Source organism: Neovison vison, chromosome 13 (genome assembly GCF_020171115.1).
Source record: "Neovison vison isolate M4711 chromosome 13, ASM_NN_V1, whole genome shotgun sequence".
Taxonomy (NCBI): domain Eukaryota; kingdom Metazoa; phylum Chordata; class Mammalia; order Carnivora; family Mustelidae; genus Neogale; species Neogale vison.
In genome coordinates, this window is record NC_058103.1 from 109,959,963 (window position 1) to 109,979,203 (window position 19,241).

Here is a 19,241-nt window from a genome sequence, read left to right on the forward strand (position 1 = left end):
GCTGGTTTTGTTTTTTAGTATCATAAAGAAATATATGGAGCCAGGCCATTTAGAGGATATTGAACCTTTTTTCTTTTTCTTTCTTTCTTTCTTTTTTTTTTTTTTTTACATTAATCATGAGTTACTTCATCTTCCCTTTGTATGGGAGGACAGTACAGTCATAATGTATTGTTTTGTTTTTTTTTTCCCCCTGTTAGGGACTCAAGTGGACTGAATTGCCAGTAAGGCCCAAATCTTGAGTTCTAGTAACTCTTCTCTCATAATTATCAAGAATGCCCTAACCATTGTCAGCTACCTTTCAGATTCATTTTATTGTCAAAAAGAAAAATAGGAAAGAATAATGGCAATCTCTTACCACTACCTGAAAGAAGCTCAATTTTCATTAATATCTTGGTTTTCATAAGAATGGGATAATACACAAAAGTGTGGTCTGATAGAAAACAAATGAATTCTTATAGCGTGGTTTTTCTATCTTTGTATATTTTAAGTCATTTCAAACTTATAATCTGAAAAGTAAACTAGGCAAAACAAGGAGAGGTTACTAGGAATGGAAATACCAAGTCTATTTTAAAGCATGTTCTTTAAGATGACCACTGTTAGATACAATTAGATGTTTCAGTGTCCATGGCAATCTCTTTAGCTTTTTTCTTCCATAAATTAATCTATTTCCAGTTTTATTTGCGGAACTTTCCTAATATATTCCACAGAATCTACTGAGAAATACCTTACTTACCTGCATTGGAGTGTGATTTCCCCACTGCTTCTGCTGCAGCCCTTCAGGGCATCTTGATGTCAGAATTTCTCAGCTAGATTGTAATTGAGGCAACCTGAAGGGTTTTTTGTTTGTTAGTTTGTTTCAGATTGTCATAGATTCTTTAGATCACCCAGCAGAATTAGAAGAAAGTAAGAAGCAAAGTTAGGGTTTCACTGAAGTTTGTCAGCCTTGCTTACTATTTTTAAAGCTGTCCCTTAGTAATTGATGTCTTTCAAATGGACTCAAATCACATTCTTAATCTCTGAGCAGAATATATTATAAAGAAAGCTAAACCATTTTCATTTTATATCTAATTCAGTAGGTTTACAAATAGAGTATATTCCCACAATAATACAAATATAATAAAAATTACTCTCCCCATTTGATTTATACTTTCTAAAACCGAGAATGGAAAAACAACTTCCTCTTACATTGCTTGTAGCAAGTAGCTCAAAAGAAAATCATACCCCATCCCCACCATAGTTCTATCATAGCAGATTAGGAAATTGAAATTAAGAATTCTAAGCAATAAGCATTGAAAATTGGAGTCCTCATTCCTTGACCTTTTTCTCTGTCTTCCTTATTCAATCCTTTGGGAGGACAGCTTTCACAACTGCTGGGGCCCGAGAGAATATAATGTCAGGTATGTTGATTGTTTCCATAAATTTAAAAAGGCTATAGAATAAGGATCTACTTTTTCCCTCTTTTAGTCCTTCTGTCAGTGTTGCTGGTGAAAAAGGTCTTTTACTGCGGTGCTCCGGAATCAGTGTCACCTGAGGAGGGAAAAAAAATTGGATTTTTTTTTAAAGTTCTGTTTTTTGCTTTGTTTTTGTAGTTTATAAAATCAAATGCAAATTCAAGCATGACTATCCTATCAGTGTATATATGTTCCGTCCGCATATGGTTAACTGAAAAAACAGTCAAACTGAAGAATGTAGGTTTCTAGATTTTAAGCTTTAAGTTCTACATAAAAATTTAAGATAAAACTTTTTAAAAAGCCTTTTTCTGATACCACTTTGAAAAGTAAAGTTTAAAGAACTAACTATGGTTGTGATACCCTGGTTGTTCCTCTTCCACCAGAATTCAGTCATTGTCAGCCTAGCCAGTTCTTTGAAGGGTATTTATTCATCTCAATAGAAGAGTTTCAGCTTTTTCTGGAAATAAAGATAATGATCCTCAGATGTCAGTTTACCGTGGATTTGCATAAAAGCTTCACAGTTGAGCCTTCAATTTGTTAGAGTCTTTGTTAAGTATCGGCCCTTCCCCTTCCCCGGGGGTCTTATTTGTGATCTTATTACAAACAAACCTGAATAATATCTGAGAGGGAAGTCTCATAAGAGGAAACACATCACTATAGCAAAACTGATTTCAAATAGAAAAAATTTGAGAAATTATAGCGTAAACCGGATCCAAGATGGTCCCTCAAAACAGGACCAGATCTCTCCATTCAGAGACTACCTTATAACTACATTCCATGGCAATAAATACAAACCATCTGCTTGAAGGGCTTCAAGTTCTGGTAGTCAGACATTTGAAATTCAACCTGATCCTTGGCAATCCATCCTGTTTATATTGATAGTTCAGAGGTAGATGTCTTGAGCATACAAGCAGGAATGCTAAAAATAAACTCAGTTTTTGTAATATAGTATATTGTTTCGAGTATTTTTTATGATAGAAGACAAATGGGAAGTTACACATTACATTCCATATCCAGCCTAGGAAGAGCTTTTATTTCTGACCTATTTTGCTTAAATTGATTTCTTTCTCTCTAGTAGCACAGTTGTTGTCAGAAGTAATTTCTAATTTCCATTTCATCTTGGTGGCTTAGGAGGGAATAGTATCTACCTTTTTCTACATTCACCCTGTGGAAAGTTAGTGCTGGTGGAACATTATCTTCAGTAACTTAGGGGCAAGTGTGATGCTCATATATGAAATCTAGGAGCATTGTTCTGCGTACCTCCTAAGTTAGTGGAGGTCACCAGGCTAAAATATTTCCTACAAGACATCTTGCTTTTTCAAATAAAAGATTATGTACTTGTTGATAGAATTTAAATAATAAACTCTTCAACCAAAATTTCTTAAGCAGTTATATATTTCAGAATAATATTTATGTAATAATAATATCTATCATAGATAAATTTTATAAATTACTTTTAATCCTCACAAAAATTTTATGAGCATTTTATCATGGTTTTACAGATTACTCAGCTTGAACAGCTTGCTTAATATCACAAAGCTAATGAGTGCAAATCTGGAGTTTGGCTGTAAGCCTTCTAATTCTATATTCTGCACCTCACTGCTGCTATATCTTACTGCTTTAGATAGATTAGATTTGAAGGGTCAGTCTATCAAGCTCAAGTAGCAGCTGTTTCATTTGCTTTTAATAGATAATATAGGTCATATATTCATACTGGTTATCAATAGGAAACTTGCCTGTTAAAGTAAGATTTATAAAAGCTCTATCAAAGCTGCTTTATTACTGTGTTAATCAGTTATTGGGTAATATTTTTATAGAAAAATCTGGGACACAAGTTCAAGAAGGACCAGTGAATCATACATTTTGCTATATTACACTCAAGGATAAATCGTTGATTTTTTTCTAAATTAATAGAGAAAGATGTTTTTAAATACTAAAAGTAAAGATGACATATCTTGTTAACCTGTAAGTAAACAAGAATCCCATAATATATATGGTATGAAAAAATGAGAAGGGAATTGGTGAACTACAATAAAGTATATTGGGCAATTAGCTAAACTTGTGGGAAATTTTTAATTAGAACTCTGCTTTATAGAAAAATAAATTCTAGGGGTATTAAACACCTAAATGTGAAAAACAATACTTAAAAAGAAAATAAAGGCTAGTTTTATGACATTAGGATAGGAAAGGATTTCAAAACAAGACACAGAAAACACAGATTATAAATGAAAATGTTGATATATTTGACTTCCTGGAAATTAAAAACTTCTCTGCATCAAAGACTCCAAAAACAAAGTGAAAAGACAAGCTACAACTAGGAGAATGTAATAGCAGTATGTATAGCCAATGGAGAATTAGTATGTAGACTACCTGATAAAAACTCTCTTTCAAATGTGTGGTTCCTTGAACAGTATGGTTCTTTAGATGAGATTCCATGAATACCAGTATCAGCATCAGTGGGAACAATTAGAAATCTGGATTGGGTGCCTGGGTGGCCCAGTAATTAAGTGACTGCCTTTGGCTCTCAGGTCCTGATCCCAGGGACCTGGGATCGAGCCCCGAGTTGGTCTGCTGGTTTGGTGGGAAGCCTGCTTCTCCCTCTGCGACTCTCCCTGTTTATATTCCCTCTGTCGCTCTCTGTCAAATAAATAAATAAAATCTTAAAAAAAAAAATCAGGATTCTCTGGCCCCCAGTTGAGACCCTACTGATTTAGGAATTGTGAAGGTGGGGTTTTGCAATCTTTAACAGACTCTTCAGGTGACTCTGATGCGTGCTAGAATTTGATAGCCTTTGTATCAGAGTAAAAACTCAAATGATAAATAATACGAAAAAATATTCGGTCTTATCTTCAACCAGAAAATTTAAGACTGTGAAATACTTTTTCATACCCATAAGAGTAGCTAACATTTAAATCTTAAAATTTAACAAAGATATAGAAAAATTATAGTTTTGCTCTTGGAAATATAAATTGGCATAATGGTTTCAGGGAATAATTTGGAAATACCCAAATAAAGTTGAAGATCTGCATCTCTGATGACCAAGTATTTCTGCTTTTAAGTATTTACACTAGAAAAAACTCTAGCACAAAGATACACCAGTCAAAATTTAAGGATTTTCACTGTAGTGCTATTTGAAATAATAAAATTTTATGATAATTGTCTATCAGTAAAGAATGAATAAGCTGCTTTTAATCCATGCAACTATTATGTAATCTGTTAAAGTCAACGAATTTGCAAATACGGCAAAAAGCATCATTTGAAAGTGAATAGTGATGCATGTGTACCTACTTCCTGTACTTTGTCTGAAATTTTAAAAGCTAAATGGGATATTAAAATATTAAAAGGATTCCCATCTCACTCTATCTCATCTTTCAGGATTCTGTTTCAAAAGATGATTTAGTTTGGGGCACCTAGGTAACTCAGTGGTTGAGTAGCTGGCTCTTGATTTCAGCTTGGGTCATCATCTCAGATTCTAGGATCAAGCCCCAAATCAGGCCCAGGTGCTCAGCAGGGAGTTTGCCTAAGGATTCTCTCTTTCCCTCCCTCGACCCTTCCTCCCACCTCTGCTTGCACATTCTTTCTCAAATAAGTAAATAAATCTTAAAAAAAAAAAAAAAAAAAGGTGATTGCATTGCACAAAGAATCTTCAATCTAATTGATCCCTCTCAGGATCACATGATGTCAAACTGAATGCTGAATCTGATTGTTTGTTACAGGCTTTTCTGTTCAGGATGTGAAAGAGCAAAGCACTAACTAGGTCACATGTCAAATTAAGTTTGAGGTGGTTTCCTGGAAGGTTTTTTGATATTTCTTAAACTTTAGTATAACGATTTCCTTTTGTATATCTTCTTACAAAGATTGAGATGTTTGTGAGAAAAGTCCTCATAACTTTGCAGAAGAGATCTTTGGGGCATCTGGATGGGTCAGTCAATTAAGTGTGTGATCTTGATTTCTGCTTAAGTCATGATCTCAGGTTTGTGGGTTCAAGCCCCATGTCAGGCTCCAAGCTTGGTGTAGAACCTGTTTGAGATTCTCTCCCTCTCCTTCCTGCCCCTTCTCTTTCCCTCTCTTAAAAAAGAAGAAGAAAAGGTCTTCAACCATGATTGTAGGAAATTATCACCTTAGTTCATTTAACTAACTTGGTAATATTTGCGATTTCCCCTAAACTTGAAATTGGTTTCAATAACTTTGCTTTGAGAACTTAACTTCTTATGTGGGTTTTTTGTAACCTAGTCTACTTTGGATTTAATATGATAGACATTGTTGAGATTAGGTGGGTGATGTTAATAATATTGAACAAAGTATTTTAGGAACTATATTTAAGATAGATTCAAGTAAGGGAAGGTTGGAGGTAGGGAAACCAGCTAGTGTTGCACTTTTTAGTGATTTCGAATCTTTCTAAGTTCCTTAGGGCAAGGACTATCATGTTGTTCATTTGGTATTTCCAGTCTTTGTAGGTTCATTTTGAATTTGTAATTATTGCAAATCATTTGTAGAACATGGCAGTAAATAAAATCGGTGAGTAAATAAATGAGTAAATGAATTCTTTACTGTTAAAAGAAAGCTAAACACCTAGACTTACATAGTGGCAAGGAAAATAAAGAGCCTGGCAGTATATGGGGTAAAGAGTTAAGAGAGCTAAATAAAGTAGAGTGTATGATGAGGAACAAAGTTAAGCATACTCTAAAACTTGAACACACTAGGGAACTGGAGAAAAGAAGGTGTTAAGGAACAGTTGGGAAAGAAAATACCTGTTTTGTTTTATTTTGTTTTGTTTGAGAGGAGAGTTGTATAGGATATAGCTGATAAATCTATTAGCTATTGGAGTAAGAGCTAATTGGAAGAAGACCCCATGGACAGTGGAATGGAAAAAGAAAAAGTAGATTTGGGAGTTATTTACATATAATTGATAGATTAAATCATTTTGTGGATGAATTCTAGGATTAAATTGTTTTATAGATGAATTCTGTTGAGAGTAAGAATAGGCTAAGTTACATTGTTTTAAACTTTTTTAAAATTGGATCTGTGTTTAAACTGTTTTATTATATGAAGATAAATTCTGTTATCAGGACTGCCAATAATTTGTCCACGTTTTCAGTTGCAATGGAGTTTCACTTGAATTAGGCTACCAGAATTTCACTATATTTTTATTGTAACAGGGGTTTGTGGCACATTTAAAGCTACTTTGTTGCAAACAGAGCTGGGAAAGAAAGCTATATACAGTCCTCAGTATAGCAGAAATTATTTTAAAGGATAGGTTTAGAGACAAAAGGATATAGTTGCAGAGAAGCTACAGAGTCTTACAAATAGGTCCTCCAAATAGCCCCTGCTGCAGCTCTGTGAATAATTACATCTGCATTGTGTGGAAAGGGTTGTTGGTAGTACTTCAGTATTTTTACACCTCAGTTCTATCTCCGTGTGTCAGTAGCATCATCAGTCATGTGTTCTAGGTTTTTGAGAATTAGAAAAGGATCACAGAAGTCATCTCACCCATTTTGCATTTGTAAGGAAAATTGGACAGAGCACCAAAGCTTCATAGTCATTAAATGGTTAGGCTAAAACTAACTGATGAATGTTCTTTTGACTGCTAGTCTAGAACTTTTCCTGTAATCCTGTGCAGTATCCTTCTTTAAATGTGATTAAAACTGAGAAATTTTTTGTCTAAACATTGATTTTATTTGTATCTAGAGTATAAGAATTAAAAGGAAAGTACCAGGGGTGCCTGGGTGGCTCAATGGGTTAAAGCCTCTGCCTTCCGCTAGGGTCAGGATCCCAGAGTCCTAAGATGGAGCCCTGCATCAGGATTTCTGCCCAGCAGGGAGCCCGCTTCCCTTCCTCTCTCTCTGCCTGCCTCTCTTCCTACTTGTGATCTCTCTCTGTCAAATAAATAAATAAAATCTTTTTTAAAAAAAAAAAAAAAGGAAATTACCATTTTCTCTTAGTAACTTTTTATGTGCATTAAATTTATCAAACAACTTAACTATTAATTTACTGATAAGAAAAAAAGCCTAATTTTTTTCTTTGGCAGGTGATTCATTCCATCTGGTTTAAATCTACACAGTCAGTATTTTTTCATTATTATTTTTTATTGAAGTATAGTTGACACACAGTGTTGCATTAGTTTCAAGTGTATGACAGTGATCCAGCAAGTTTCTGTACATTATGCTATGCTGACAAGTGTAGCCACAGTTTGTCACCGTACAATGCTATTATAATACCATTGACTATACTCTTTATGCTGTACCTCTCATCCTTATGACTTACTCATTCCATTACTGGAAACCTGTATCTACTGCTCCCCTTCACCCATTTGCCCATCCCCTCCCTTCTAGCAGCCACCGGTTTGTTCTCTATACTTACAGGTCTGTTGCTACTCTTTTTTGTTTGTTTCATTTTTTAGATTCCACATAGGAGTGAGATCACATGGTATTTGTCTTTCTCTGACTTATTTCACTTAGCATAAAACCCTCTAAGTCCATCCATGTTGTTGCAAATAGCAAAATCTCATTATTTTTTACAGCTGAGTAATAATCCATTGTATGTCTATACCGCATCTTTTTTATCCATTCATCTATCACTGGACACGTAGGTCGCTTCCATATCTCAGCTATTGTAAATAATGCTGCAGTAATCATAGGGATGCATATATCTTTTTGAATTTATAGTTTCATTTTCTTTGGATAAATACTCAATGGAATTACTAGGTCATATGGTATTTCTGTTTTTAGAGAAACCTCCACAGTGTATTCCACAATTGCTGCACCAATTTACATTCCTACCAACAGTACATGGGTGTTAGTAAATTTTGCTGAGGGATAAACAAGGTTTTAAAAATGTTTTCCTTTTCATCTTTTGTAACTAGAAAGAAGTTGAGAATTTTACAGACCTAGAGAAACTCTACCTCTACCTTCAGCTGCCTTCTGGTCTCAGCAATGGAGAGAAAAGGTATATCTCTTCTTGCTTTTGCCTTAATTACAGTGTTAATAGGACATCCCTATGATGTGTGGGGTGTGTGTCATGGTTGTTATTATTGTGTGCTATTCTGAAAATCATCAGAAAACAGAATCGCAAAATAGTAGATCTTTTAGTCTTTGATCATATTTGGTTAAGTGTTTACTTATAGTTTTAGCTGATTCATTTTTACATCTGGGTAAATGCTATGAAATGTAATTTGGGTTGTTTTTTAAACAGATCAGTATATTTATGCAGTGTGAAAGATTGTAAAAATTGGACAGAAAAGCAAAAAATAAATCATTCATATTATAAGCAATGAAGCTACAGGAGTTTTGTTTTTGTTTTTGTTTTTTAGTGCTGCTAGGTGAACAGTGGACAGAATATCAAAAAGAAAAAGTTAAATTGCATATATGGAACATGAATTTATTGTAAATATAAGATACTTTAAGTGTGTTTGAGAATAGTGCTATATTTTCATTACTAAAAATATTTAATAATTTCATGTAGAAAATAACAGGTGTTAGCTCATGCATGCTATTAAAAGTTTCATTATTCTAAGTTTCTCAAAGTTCATTTCATTCATGTAAGTTATACTTAAAATTCTGTTACTTTAAAATTGTGTATAAAAAGAAACGACATGAAAATTCTGTTGCTTTTACCCCTTTTCCCTCAAACCAAATTTTATAACCATTTTAATCATCTTTTTGTCCTAGAAACTTGCTCACTATCTTCTTTGGAATTAAATAAGTTATTCTAGTTAGCTGGGATGAATGTCAGAATCAATAGAGGATCTTCCCTTATGTTATCTTGAGTGTACATTTTATAGATTTAGTTTATAAATGACTCTGCCGTATAGTAAAAACTTAGGATGTTTAGTAGAAGTATTGGTCTGGAGAAGGACTGTTACAGGAAGTTGTAGGAAGGACTGACTGTAGGAGGAAGTTTGTCTTCTCAAAACCTGTCTGGTGTGAATCGCATTCTGGAGCTTGGAGGGCTCAAGGGTAGTTATTTGAAAATACTAAGCAAATAGAAAGTATTTTTTTCTATAGCTTGCTTTAAAACTTTGATGATTTGGCAAATTTAGGCAAATGAACAGGTAAGTAAGTGAACAAATATCTACTTCGAGGTCATTTTCACCAAAACGAATACCTTACATTGTCAGTGCTCCATCACCTGTGCCTCTGTAGAGACCATCGGGAGGGATGGAGCAGGGCAATAACTTCAGTCAGTCACTAGCTGTAGAAAACGGCTCACAACCACAGGTGGGCAATTTGCATATAGATAACTGGGCATCTACTGTATGGTTTGAGTTTGGTTTGATCACTTATAGTGTGCTTACACACAATTCTTTAATGGAACTTATAGGCCTGGCTCAAAAATTATCAATCAATTGCTGTCTGGTTCAGCTAAAACATGTTTTTGTTTTATAATCAGTGATCAGAATGCCGTGTCATCTAGTCGGGCACAACAAATGCATGCCTTTTCCTGGATTCGAAATACGCTGGAAGAACATCCTGAGACTTCATTGCCCAAACAAGAAGTCTATGATGAGTACAAGTAAGTATCATGTGCATACATTAGGCATGTTGATGTGTTAAACCATTTAAGTACTATATTTGGCCATAATAATTTGTTTTATCATTAGTGAATATCACAGTGCTATGTGGGATTTTGACTTAGAGATTTCTAAGGTTCTTTCCATCTGTAAGCTTCTCTGGTAGCATATATCATCAAGGACAGATTACTGAATAAAAGGATTTCTCTTTGGATGATAGGAGGGATGTTTGAGGGTAGAATGATGATGATATAGGATTGATGAATGAAAGGGATCCTATAGAGTTCTTAAGGATGAAAGGAAGGGTGTGTCTGGAGTTAGAAGAATAGTGGAAGGCAATAAATAAGTCAATGTGTAAGGGAAAACTAAAACATGTTTTTTATTTAGACTTCCTACAGGCCTTTTTCATATGTCCAAAACTGTTCTAATGCTTCTCTATACCAGCCAAAAAACAAAAAAGCTAAGTTTCTAGAATATTGTGAAATACTTATTTATGAATGAGGGAGTTCAGTGGCTTCTACATATTAGACATTCAAATAATGTCATTTGTACAGATAATTTATTTAAATATAGGAAGCAAAAATAAAGAGACTAATGGGCCTTCTGGATAAAGACAATGTAATAGTTGCTAAGTCTAGTTTTGTTTAACATTTTTGACAGAATTTATTCTGGCAGAGTAAATAAAACCAACATTTTAAGAGTATTTAAGTGTCACACCAGCAAGCATTCATGTGTCGTATTTATACAGTTTGAAAGAAAAGTGTCAGATAAATGCTATTGTTAACCAGTGTAAGATCATGCTAAGATCATACACTTGTAAGATCACACACTTACTGAGATGTTGGTATCTAGAAAGAAAACCTCTACCTTCATTCAAAATTGATTCCCTCACCTTAAGGAACATAATGGAGCTAGAGAAAATCGAGAGACTAATGTGTGAAATGATCAAGGGAACAACATTAAACTGAAGAGCCTTAGGTTTTTTTTTTTTTAAGAAAATTAAATCTAAGAGTGCGTGTGACCCAAGTCTATAATAAGGTTCATTCTCTTAATTTATAACGATCTGTTGAACACCTGCTTGTGCCAGACCCTGTATAAATTCTGAGGATATAATGAATAAGAAACAGCTCCTCTCGTTCATGAAAAATATGTTTGTATTTATAGTATTTTTCACTAAACCTAACTAATTAAAACAGATAACCCTATAAAACTACAAAGAAGCAAATATTAATTAAAAGGGTGTTAATATCAGTAAACCTGTGATATGTTGAAGAAACTCTGGACTGAGTATCAACAGAATAGATACTGTCATTAAAGTTGTGACCTAGACAGTTGTTTTAACAATTCTTTTTGTCAGATGCATTATCTATAAAGTGAGGCAATTGAAGAAGTATGAGGTTTCTTATAGCTTTAAAATTCTAAAAGTTGTCTGAAGTAGGAAATGTTGAGGAACAAGTTATCCAGAGATGTCTTGCTAGTTTCCCAAAAGGCAAAAATGGATAAAATAATATATGACATTTTCATAATGAATTAATCAGAGAACTTGAAATATTCATATATTTTTTCGAAATGACATCTTTCCACAGTAGAACCCTTTTTTGCATTGTCATTAGAGACTGTACCCTGCCCTTGTGGAACTGTGATTCTGGCCCATTAAAGCAGTCCTTATGTTCCTAAAGGTTTCCTGCCTTTGACAAAGAATTGTTCTATTTTTCTATTAAATCATTTTCCGAGATTCCTATAAACCCTCATAATTCTTTTCATTATGAAAAGTTATAGGTTTTTCCTAAACAAAAAAGAAATAAAGCATTTCATCGTTGTGTGGAAGCAGTGGGAGCTTCAATTTTGAGTAATTAAGTTGCAGTGGTAGTGGAGAGCAGCAGAGATAAAAGGAAGGGACCTTGACTAGAGTTGAAAGGGGAAGTAGTAGTTAGGGGAAATTTTTTATAATAATGTGACTAGGAAAGAAATACCTGTTTTGTTTATGGAATGTGAAAGAACGGTGGTAATGATTTTGCCTCTGTAGAATACTATAAAGTACTATATCTCATTCTGGGTATTCTAATTCAAAAACCATTTCACTAAGAATATACTTTATTTTCATTTGTATTCCCTACAGGGTTTCCACGTTCTAGACACTAATTTAATATTAAGAGCAATTAGAATGGACTCTGATCCCTGACATTGATAATAAAATTTCAGTGTTTTGAGACTTAAGTCTTTTAGTGTATTCTTGTCCCCACTGTATAGATAAAAACACTGAAACCCAGGAAGTTAGGTGACTCTCCCAGTGTCACAAAACTAGTTTAGGGGCCAATATATTGCTAGAACTCAGGTTCCATGAGTGTTTCATAATGAGTGAGAAGGCAAACTTGTTAAATTTGAGTGATAGCATACTGCGTGGGTAGAAAAGGTTGGTCAAGTATTTAGAAATAAAGTTGGCTATGACTTCTCCTTAGGCTGAATAAATAAGCTGCTCAAAATACGTATTAGTATACATACTATCAATAGTACAACTGGGATAAGAGACATAGCACAGTAAGATGTATTAGCATGACATGGGCTGAGAAGAAAGTATATTTGTGGGGCCACATCCTCATAGCCCATGGGAGCTCCAGATTCAAATCATTCTTTCATTTGATTATCCATTGCCTAAACCATAATTTGCCATGTGGGTTTAAAAAACTTGAGAGATGAAAATGTAGGAGGACTATAGACAGGCAAGAAGTAGATCAACATATCAGGAAATAACTAGTTAAAAGTTTTTAAATTATTTTAAGTTGTATTGTCCAAAAAAAAGCAAAATGAAGTATAACTACATTTTTTTTAAGTACAAGAGTTTTAAATCACAGAAGAGACTTCAGTTAGACAAAAAATAACATTTTTCTCTGAAAATATTTTTAGAGAAATTTTGTCCTTTCCTAAAGGCCTTTTAGACTAATTAATCATCTTCTATTTGGAGTACCTTAATGAGGTTTCCTGCAAAAAAACTTAACATAGAATGACCAGTCTTAAATTGATTCTATTTTAAATACTCACTGAAAAAAAGTTATTAAATATACCTTTATTTTAAATGATTCTATTGTATATAGACCCTTGTATAATTTATTGCAATGATGTTCAGATGTATTTTTTTGTGAAATTAATCCCTTTTACAGTCATTAAAATCAAAATCCCTTTGAGAGAAAAAATGAGGGTATAATCTAAGATAGCACTGTGACTGACTTCTTTTAACTCTATTTTCATGCTAAATTAAGTGCTAATAGGAACAGAAAGCTTTAAGGGGCTTTCAGCATGCAAAAACAGCTTAATTTACAAATGATTCTGCACTTTTATATTTGTTGAAACTTGAATTCTGATAATCTCGTGTTTATGAAAATGATCATTAATGTGTTTATATTATTTTTGAATTACAAAAGTAGTATGTGTTCATCATTACAGTTTTGGGAAAGAGTTATAAATGTATTTAAAAAAAGAAAAAAGCTGGTACCAGTAAATCTTACTATCTAAAAATAACCACTTTGGTTTTTTTCTTTTTATTTTTTTCTAATACCTTCTTCTTGTGTATTTGTTCTTGTTATTGTTTAACTAAATTTGGCCCCACTGGTTACACAATACTTGAAGGGGGAACTGTGGCAAATAACACTGCAGTGAACATTCTTGACGATATAATCCAGTGTATGTTATTAAAGTTGAGATTGCTGGTTTATGGACCTCTATATATTAAAGATATTAACTATTATAATGTAAATGTTTTTTCAAGATTACTGTTTATTGTTTTAATCTCTTTATAAATAGTCTGATTTAGCCACTTTCTTTACAGCTTATAGCATTGCTGTTATGCTTAGAACTTCCGCATGCCACTAGCGGCTGAATACCCATGTATTTTTCCTAGATTTTTTAAAAGATATCTCTTATTTCACTTTTCATGTATAATCCATTAGTCCATCTGGTATTTATTTTGGTGAATGCCATTAGATAAGGCACTAATTTCATTTTTTTCCTGAATATTGTTAACTAATTATTCCAGCCTCATTTATTGAATGATTTTTTTCTCTTTAATACACTAATCTATAATATAAGTTTGAACTTACTAAAGCCCTTTTTGGCCTTGGTTTTTTTCTTTGATATTTTCTGTTCTTGTTCCAGTACCATATCATTTTTAATATTTTAACTATTAACTATTTGAAAAACTGGTAGGACCAGACTCCTCTTACTATCCTATCCCTCTTTTTAAAAATTTTCCTTGGTTTTATTTTCCGATCAGTTAATGTTTTTCATATCAAGTTTGGGATCACTTTTCTAACTTTAAAAAAGGAAACCTCAAAGGAATTTTGATTCAAAATACATTAAATATGAAATCTTATATTAGAAAAATTAATTTCAGAGCTAGAAGTATGTTTCTTAATTTACATCTTTCTCGTGCCCTTCATTGACGTTTCCGTTTTTTCCCTTCAGTTAAGTCCACTTGTTTTTCTAATTAAGTTTTATTTCTTGGTAATTTTTATAGTATTATTTATATTAAAAATATTTTTTCTATTGCTTTACTGTTGATTTGTTTAGATTTATAGGATATCTGTAGACTTCTATTTATGTTGTACATTTTATACTTACTGAATTTTTCAGTTGTTACTTTTGACTCGAATAAAGTTTATTCTGTATGTCTTCTTCATTCTCTTTATTTTATTACATGTAATGGGTTTTCCTTCTGATTTTAAATAATAACAATGATAGGCATCATTTTCTCTTACAGTTCTTTGATGTAAAGGATGTATCATTTATAGTTTATCAGGACTTTATTTGCTATTTTGTAAGAAATGGATATGAAATTTATCAGATTCATTTGGGCATTTATTGAGATTATTATAAAGTGCTTTTTTCTTTGACCTATTGATGTGATATATAAAGATATTACCTAACATATAAACCCGTCTTTTAGTTCTAGAATGAATGTTCTCTTCATATCAAGATGTGTAACCTTTTAGTGTGCTATTGATCTCTGTTTTCAAGTATATTATTGAGGATCTTTGCATCTGTATTTATGAGTGAATATTTTGGTCTGTAATTTTCTTTTTTTGTGCTATCTTTGTCAGGTTTTGATATCAGGGTTAGGCCAGCTTCGTAAATGAATTGGAACTCTTTCCCTAAATTTCTGTGCTCTGGAACAGTTTATATAGCATGGGACTTATTTGTTCTTGAAAGTTTTAAAGAACTCAACTATAAAACCATCTAGGCCTGGAGCCTTTGTTGGAGGTAATTCTTTGACAATTTTTTGTGGGTTTTTTCTGGTTAGGTTTTTACTTCATTAGTCAAATTTAGTAATTTGTTTTTCCTTGAATTCAGTCACATTTTCAAATGTATCAGCATAGCATTACATATATTACTCTCTACTAAATTGAGTTATCTTCTATATCTCATATCTATTTTTGTGTTTCTAGTTTTTAAACATTTGCATTTTCCCTTTTTTTTCAAATTATACTTAGTTGTAGTTTATTTGTATTGTTTTTTTGTTTTGGTTTGTTTCTTTGTTTTGTTCTGTTTTTTTGTTTTTTCTTTTCCCAGAAAAAAAATAAAGTTAAGATATATCAGGGTGTTTTGGTTTTGGTTTTGGGTGGATTTTTTGTCCTTTTTCTTACTTATTAGGTGCCTTTCTTTTCCTTCTCCCAATTGTCCTTGGGATTTTTTTCTTACTCTTTAAATGGAATTCTTTGTTTTCATTCTTTTCATATTTAAGATATGAACATTTGTATCTATGAGTTCACCTCTGATTATGGTTTTGGCTGTATTCCTTAGGTATGAATATGATTTGTTAAATTACCATTATGTTCTAATAGTGTGATTTTTATAGCTCTCATTTCTTCTTTGACCCAAAATAGAAGTTTGGTGGGGTTTGGTTTTTTTTTTTAAACTTTTCATGTGCTTAAGAGAGTTCTTTCATTTTCTTTTGTTTTGCACTTGATTAATTTGTGGCTTATATTGGATCAAAGAGTGAAAGTCATTCAATTTCTGAATTTTTATATTTGTTGAGGTCTACTTTCAGCGTAACGAATTAGCAGTTTCTATAAGTACTTCTGGACATTCTTTTTATATCACTGTGTATTCAAGTATATTGATATGTGCTAAATCCACTTTTTTGTATTTTTCAAATCCTACAAATTCTATGAAATCCTTTTTTTCTGTCTGTTTAATCAGTTGAAGATGAGTAGTATGTTAATCTCTTACAAAAGTGACATTTCTCACAGTTCCTCTTAATATTTTTAATGGGTTTTGTTTTATAGATTTCTGGGCTATTTGATAGAAGAAAAGGTTAATGATTTTTATCTTTGTTATAGTTTTGGCCTTTTGTCAACAAAAAATGATCCTGTGTCATATTAAGTGTATTTTGTGTTAAATTCTCCTTTGATATGAATATTTTTGACCCATTCTGGGTATCTGTCATATATATATATATCTATCTATATATATATATATATCCATCTTTTTTTTTTAAAGCCATTTGTTGTCATTTTATGTAAGCTGTTTTATATTACGTTTCTAAAGTTGTAAATCTAAAGTTGTTTCTGGTCTTGAAATCTGATCAATAGAAGAAGCTGATAGAATGAACCAATCTAGAAAGTCTGCATCGTAAGAAACACTTAGCAACAGGGACAGTAGTAGCTGCTGTTGCTCTCTCCTGTTGCCTCGGAAAGAACATAAGCATTAATCTCAAACGGATTTCTTACTAAATAATATATGGCCTGTTTTAGCACTCCTGAAAATCTGTTTGCTTTCATTCTGGGTAGAAGCACAAACTCTCAGATTTGTAAACTTCACAACTTTGGCTGCAATGTTTTCTGTTACACAAATGTTCTCTCTAAATCCCTTTTTAAAAACTCTCTAATATTTTAAGGAGTGTGATTGTGTTAATTTTTATATATAGCCATTTTGTGTATAAACATTAATTTTATATGTATGATTCTTTGGTGCTTACCAGCTAAGTTTGTGGTTTCTGTTCTGTTAACTAATGTAAATGAAACTTTTAGGACAACCTTGAAGACAGAAGCAGATCCTACAAATACTTGTTTTAAGAGTGTTAAGATGGGGTACCTGGGTGGCTCCGTTGGTTAAGCATCTGCCTTGGGCTGAGCTCATGTCCTGAAATTGAGCCCTGCATCAGGCTCCTTGCTCAGCGGAGACCCTGCTTATCCTTCTGCCTGCCTCTCCCCCTGCTTGTGCTCTCTCTCTCTCTGACAAATAAATAAAATCTTTTTTTTAAAAAAATGGTGTTTAAGATAGTGAATACTTCGTAAGTTAAATGATACATAAGTGTTTTAAACCCATCTTAAATCTATGTTAAATCTAAGCATGTATGCATAATTTATAAATTTATTAAGTGTATAATATATTGTTTAATGTTATAGCATCTGTATAAAATAAGTGGAAACAAATACCATCCATCCCTCCCTTTACGGGTGACTCAAAGAAATGAAATAACTAGGTAGATTTGAAACCAGGTTTTGTTACTTCAAGGCTGGCTCTTTTTGCACTAATCTGTATGACCTTTAGAAACTTTTTCCAGATGCTCTTTTTAAAATTAAAATTTTTGGAGCAGCATTTGCCATGCCTCAATTATATTTTAAAGATTTTTAACTGGCTAGAAATAAGCTAAAGCATAAAAGAGATAAATTTTTTCAACATTACTTTTTTGTTCATATTTGACAGTTAAATATGGATATTAAATATGTCTTAAGATAAAAATTGGTTTAAGATTTCTATCATTGAAATATATTCTAACAGTGTCTGAGTTGTTATCCTAAGTACTTTGTCAAATGTTTAAATTATTACTTTTAAGGTAAGATTTTTTTTTTTTTTCCACACTTGCTTGGTATGGTCTATTTCTTAGAGGTTTTTATCCCAGTTTCTCTTTTCTCTGTGTTTCTGTGACTTGACTTTCTAAGGGATAGTTAAATCAATTGCTTTTCCTCACATTCTCTGTTTCTGACCAATTGTACTTTCACAGATTGCTCAGTTACTGTCTTTAACTTCTTAACTCTTTAGTGAAAAAAAGTATAATTAATAGAGGAGTGGCAGAATAGAGCCACAAAAGTGATATTATATCAGAAGGAACTGGTTCTCTTATATGACACAGTTGTAGAAAGGTTGACTGACTTTTCTAAATCATACTCACCGCACTAAATACGTTGTAATCATAACTAGAAATACAAAACAAGTCTCCTAATTTAAAATCAGAGTCTTTTCCAGTACCCCCACCTGTATATGACTATGAGCCCAGTCATTATATATTTTTGAATCTTTAATTATCAGTTTGTCACTACTATTACTACCTTAACTTTTTTTTAATCTGTCCCAGCATGGTTAATGGCAGTTGGGAGATATTTAGTACTTTTCTTTAAACTAAGGCAATTAAGACTTAAGCATTACCACTCCCAAGGACAAAGAGATCATTGAAGAAATTAGTAGTGCTTTAGTGAAATCAACAAATTAAAATAAATGATTTTAAAGTAAATTTGAGTGCATTAATTTATGTGTACATGTATACATGAATATGTATATGCATTAATCATATATACATAGTCCCTACTTTCAAATAGGAGAAACAGATCACTAAATAAGAAAAGATCACAGAGTTTCCAAATCAACGAGAGTAAGGGCCAGCATCACACAAGAGGTATTGTGTAAAATCGTAAAAACTAAGTTTACCAAACAGACTAGGGATTCACAAAGGCATTCTAAGTGGAAGGTGTATTATTAAATGCATGATAGCTTATAGTCAGAGTTCAAGAGATGATATCAGAGACCAGGCCAAGAAAATTTGACTTATTTCCATGTGTAGATCTTGGAGAGTTATTGAATATTTAAACAATAGAATAGTATCTTGGAGAATAAGAAATGATAAGGACAGAGAGAAAACTGGTATTTAGGGGTTAGGCAGAAGAACATGAACTGTCCAAAAATGGGTAAGAATTTAAAACACAAATAAGAAAGCATGGTATAATCAGATAAGAGAGATTTTAAGGAGTTTACTCCAGTCTCCAGTGCCTCAGAGAGCTAAAGTAAAAGGAAGACCAGAAAAAGATCCATGTTATATGTGAGTTAATAAGCTGCTGGGGTCTGTTGCCAGAGCAGTCTACATACTGTACTGAGGAGTGAAGCCTGATTGCAATGCTCTAAAAGGTTTATAGGTGTGAGTACAGATAGGTTTTCTAAGGGATGGAGAACGAAGAAGTAGAAGGGGGGGGGCGTGGTAAACAATTTTTTTTTTTTTTTTTAAGTCTTTCCCA

General features: G+C 32.7%; 1 protein-coding gene across 3 annotated transcripts in view; it reads left to right on the forward strand.

The window, feature by feature from the left end:
• The window catches only part of RFX7 (regulatory factor X7), a 136,634-nt gene that overhangs the window by 79,150 nt on the left and 38,243 nt on the right, over window positions 1-19,241 (forward strand). For 2 of the 3 annotated variants that reach the window (XM_044231490.1, XM_044231489.1), the window contains 2 exons: window positions 8,314-8,396; window positions 9,840-9,962. In XM_044231490.1, the coding sequence (XP_044087425.1) occupies window positions 8,314-8,396; window positions 9,840-9,962 (206 nt within the window). Of the gene's footprint in view, window positions 1-8,313; window positions 8,397-9,839; window positions 9,963-15,078; window positions 15,214-19,241 lie in introns of those variants that run through there. The other variant, XM_044231491.1, reaches the window with a different exon arrangement.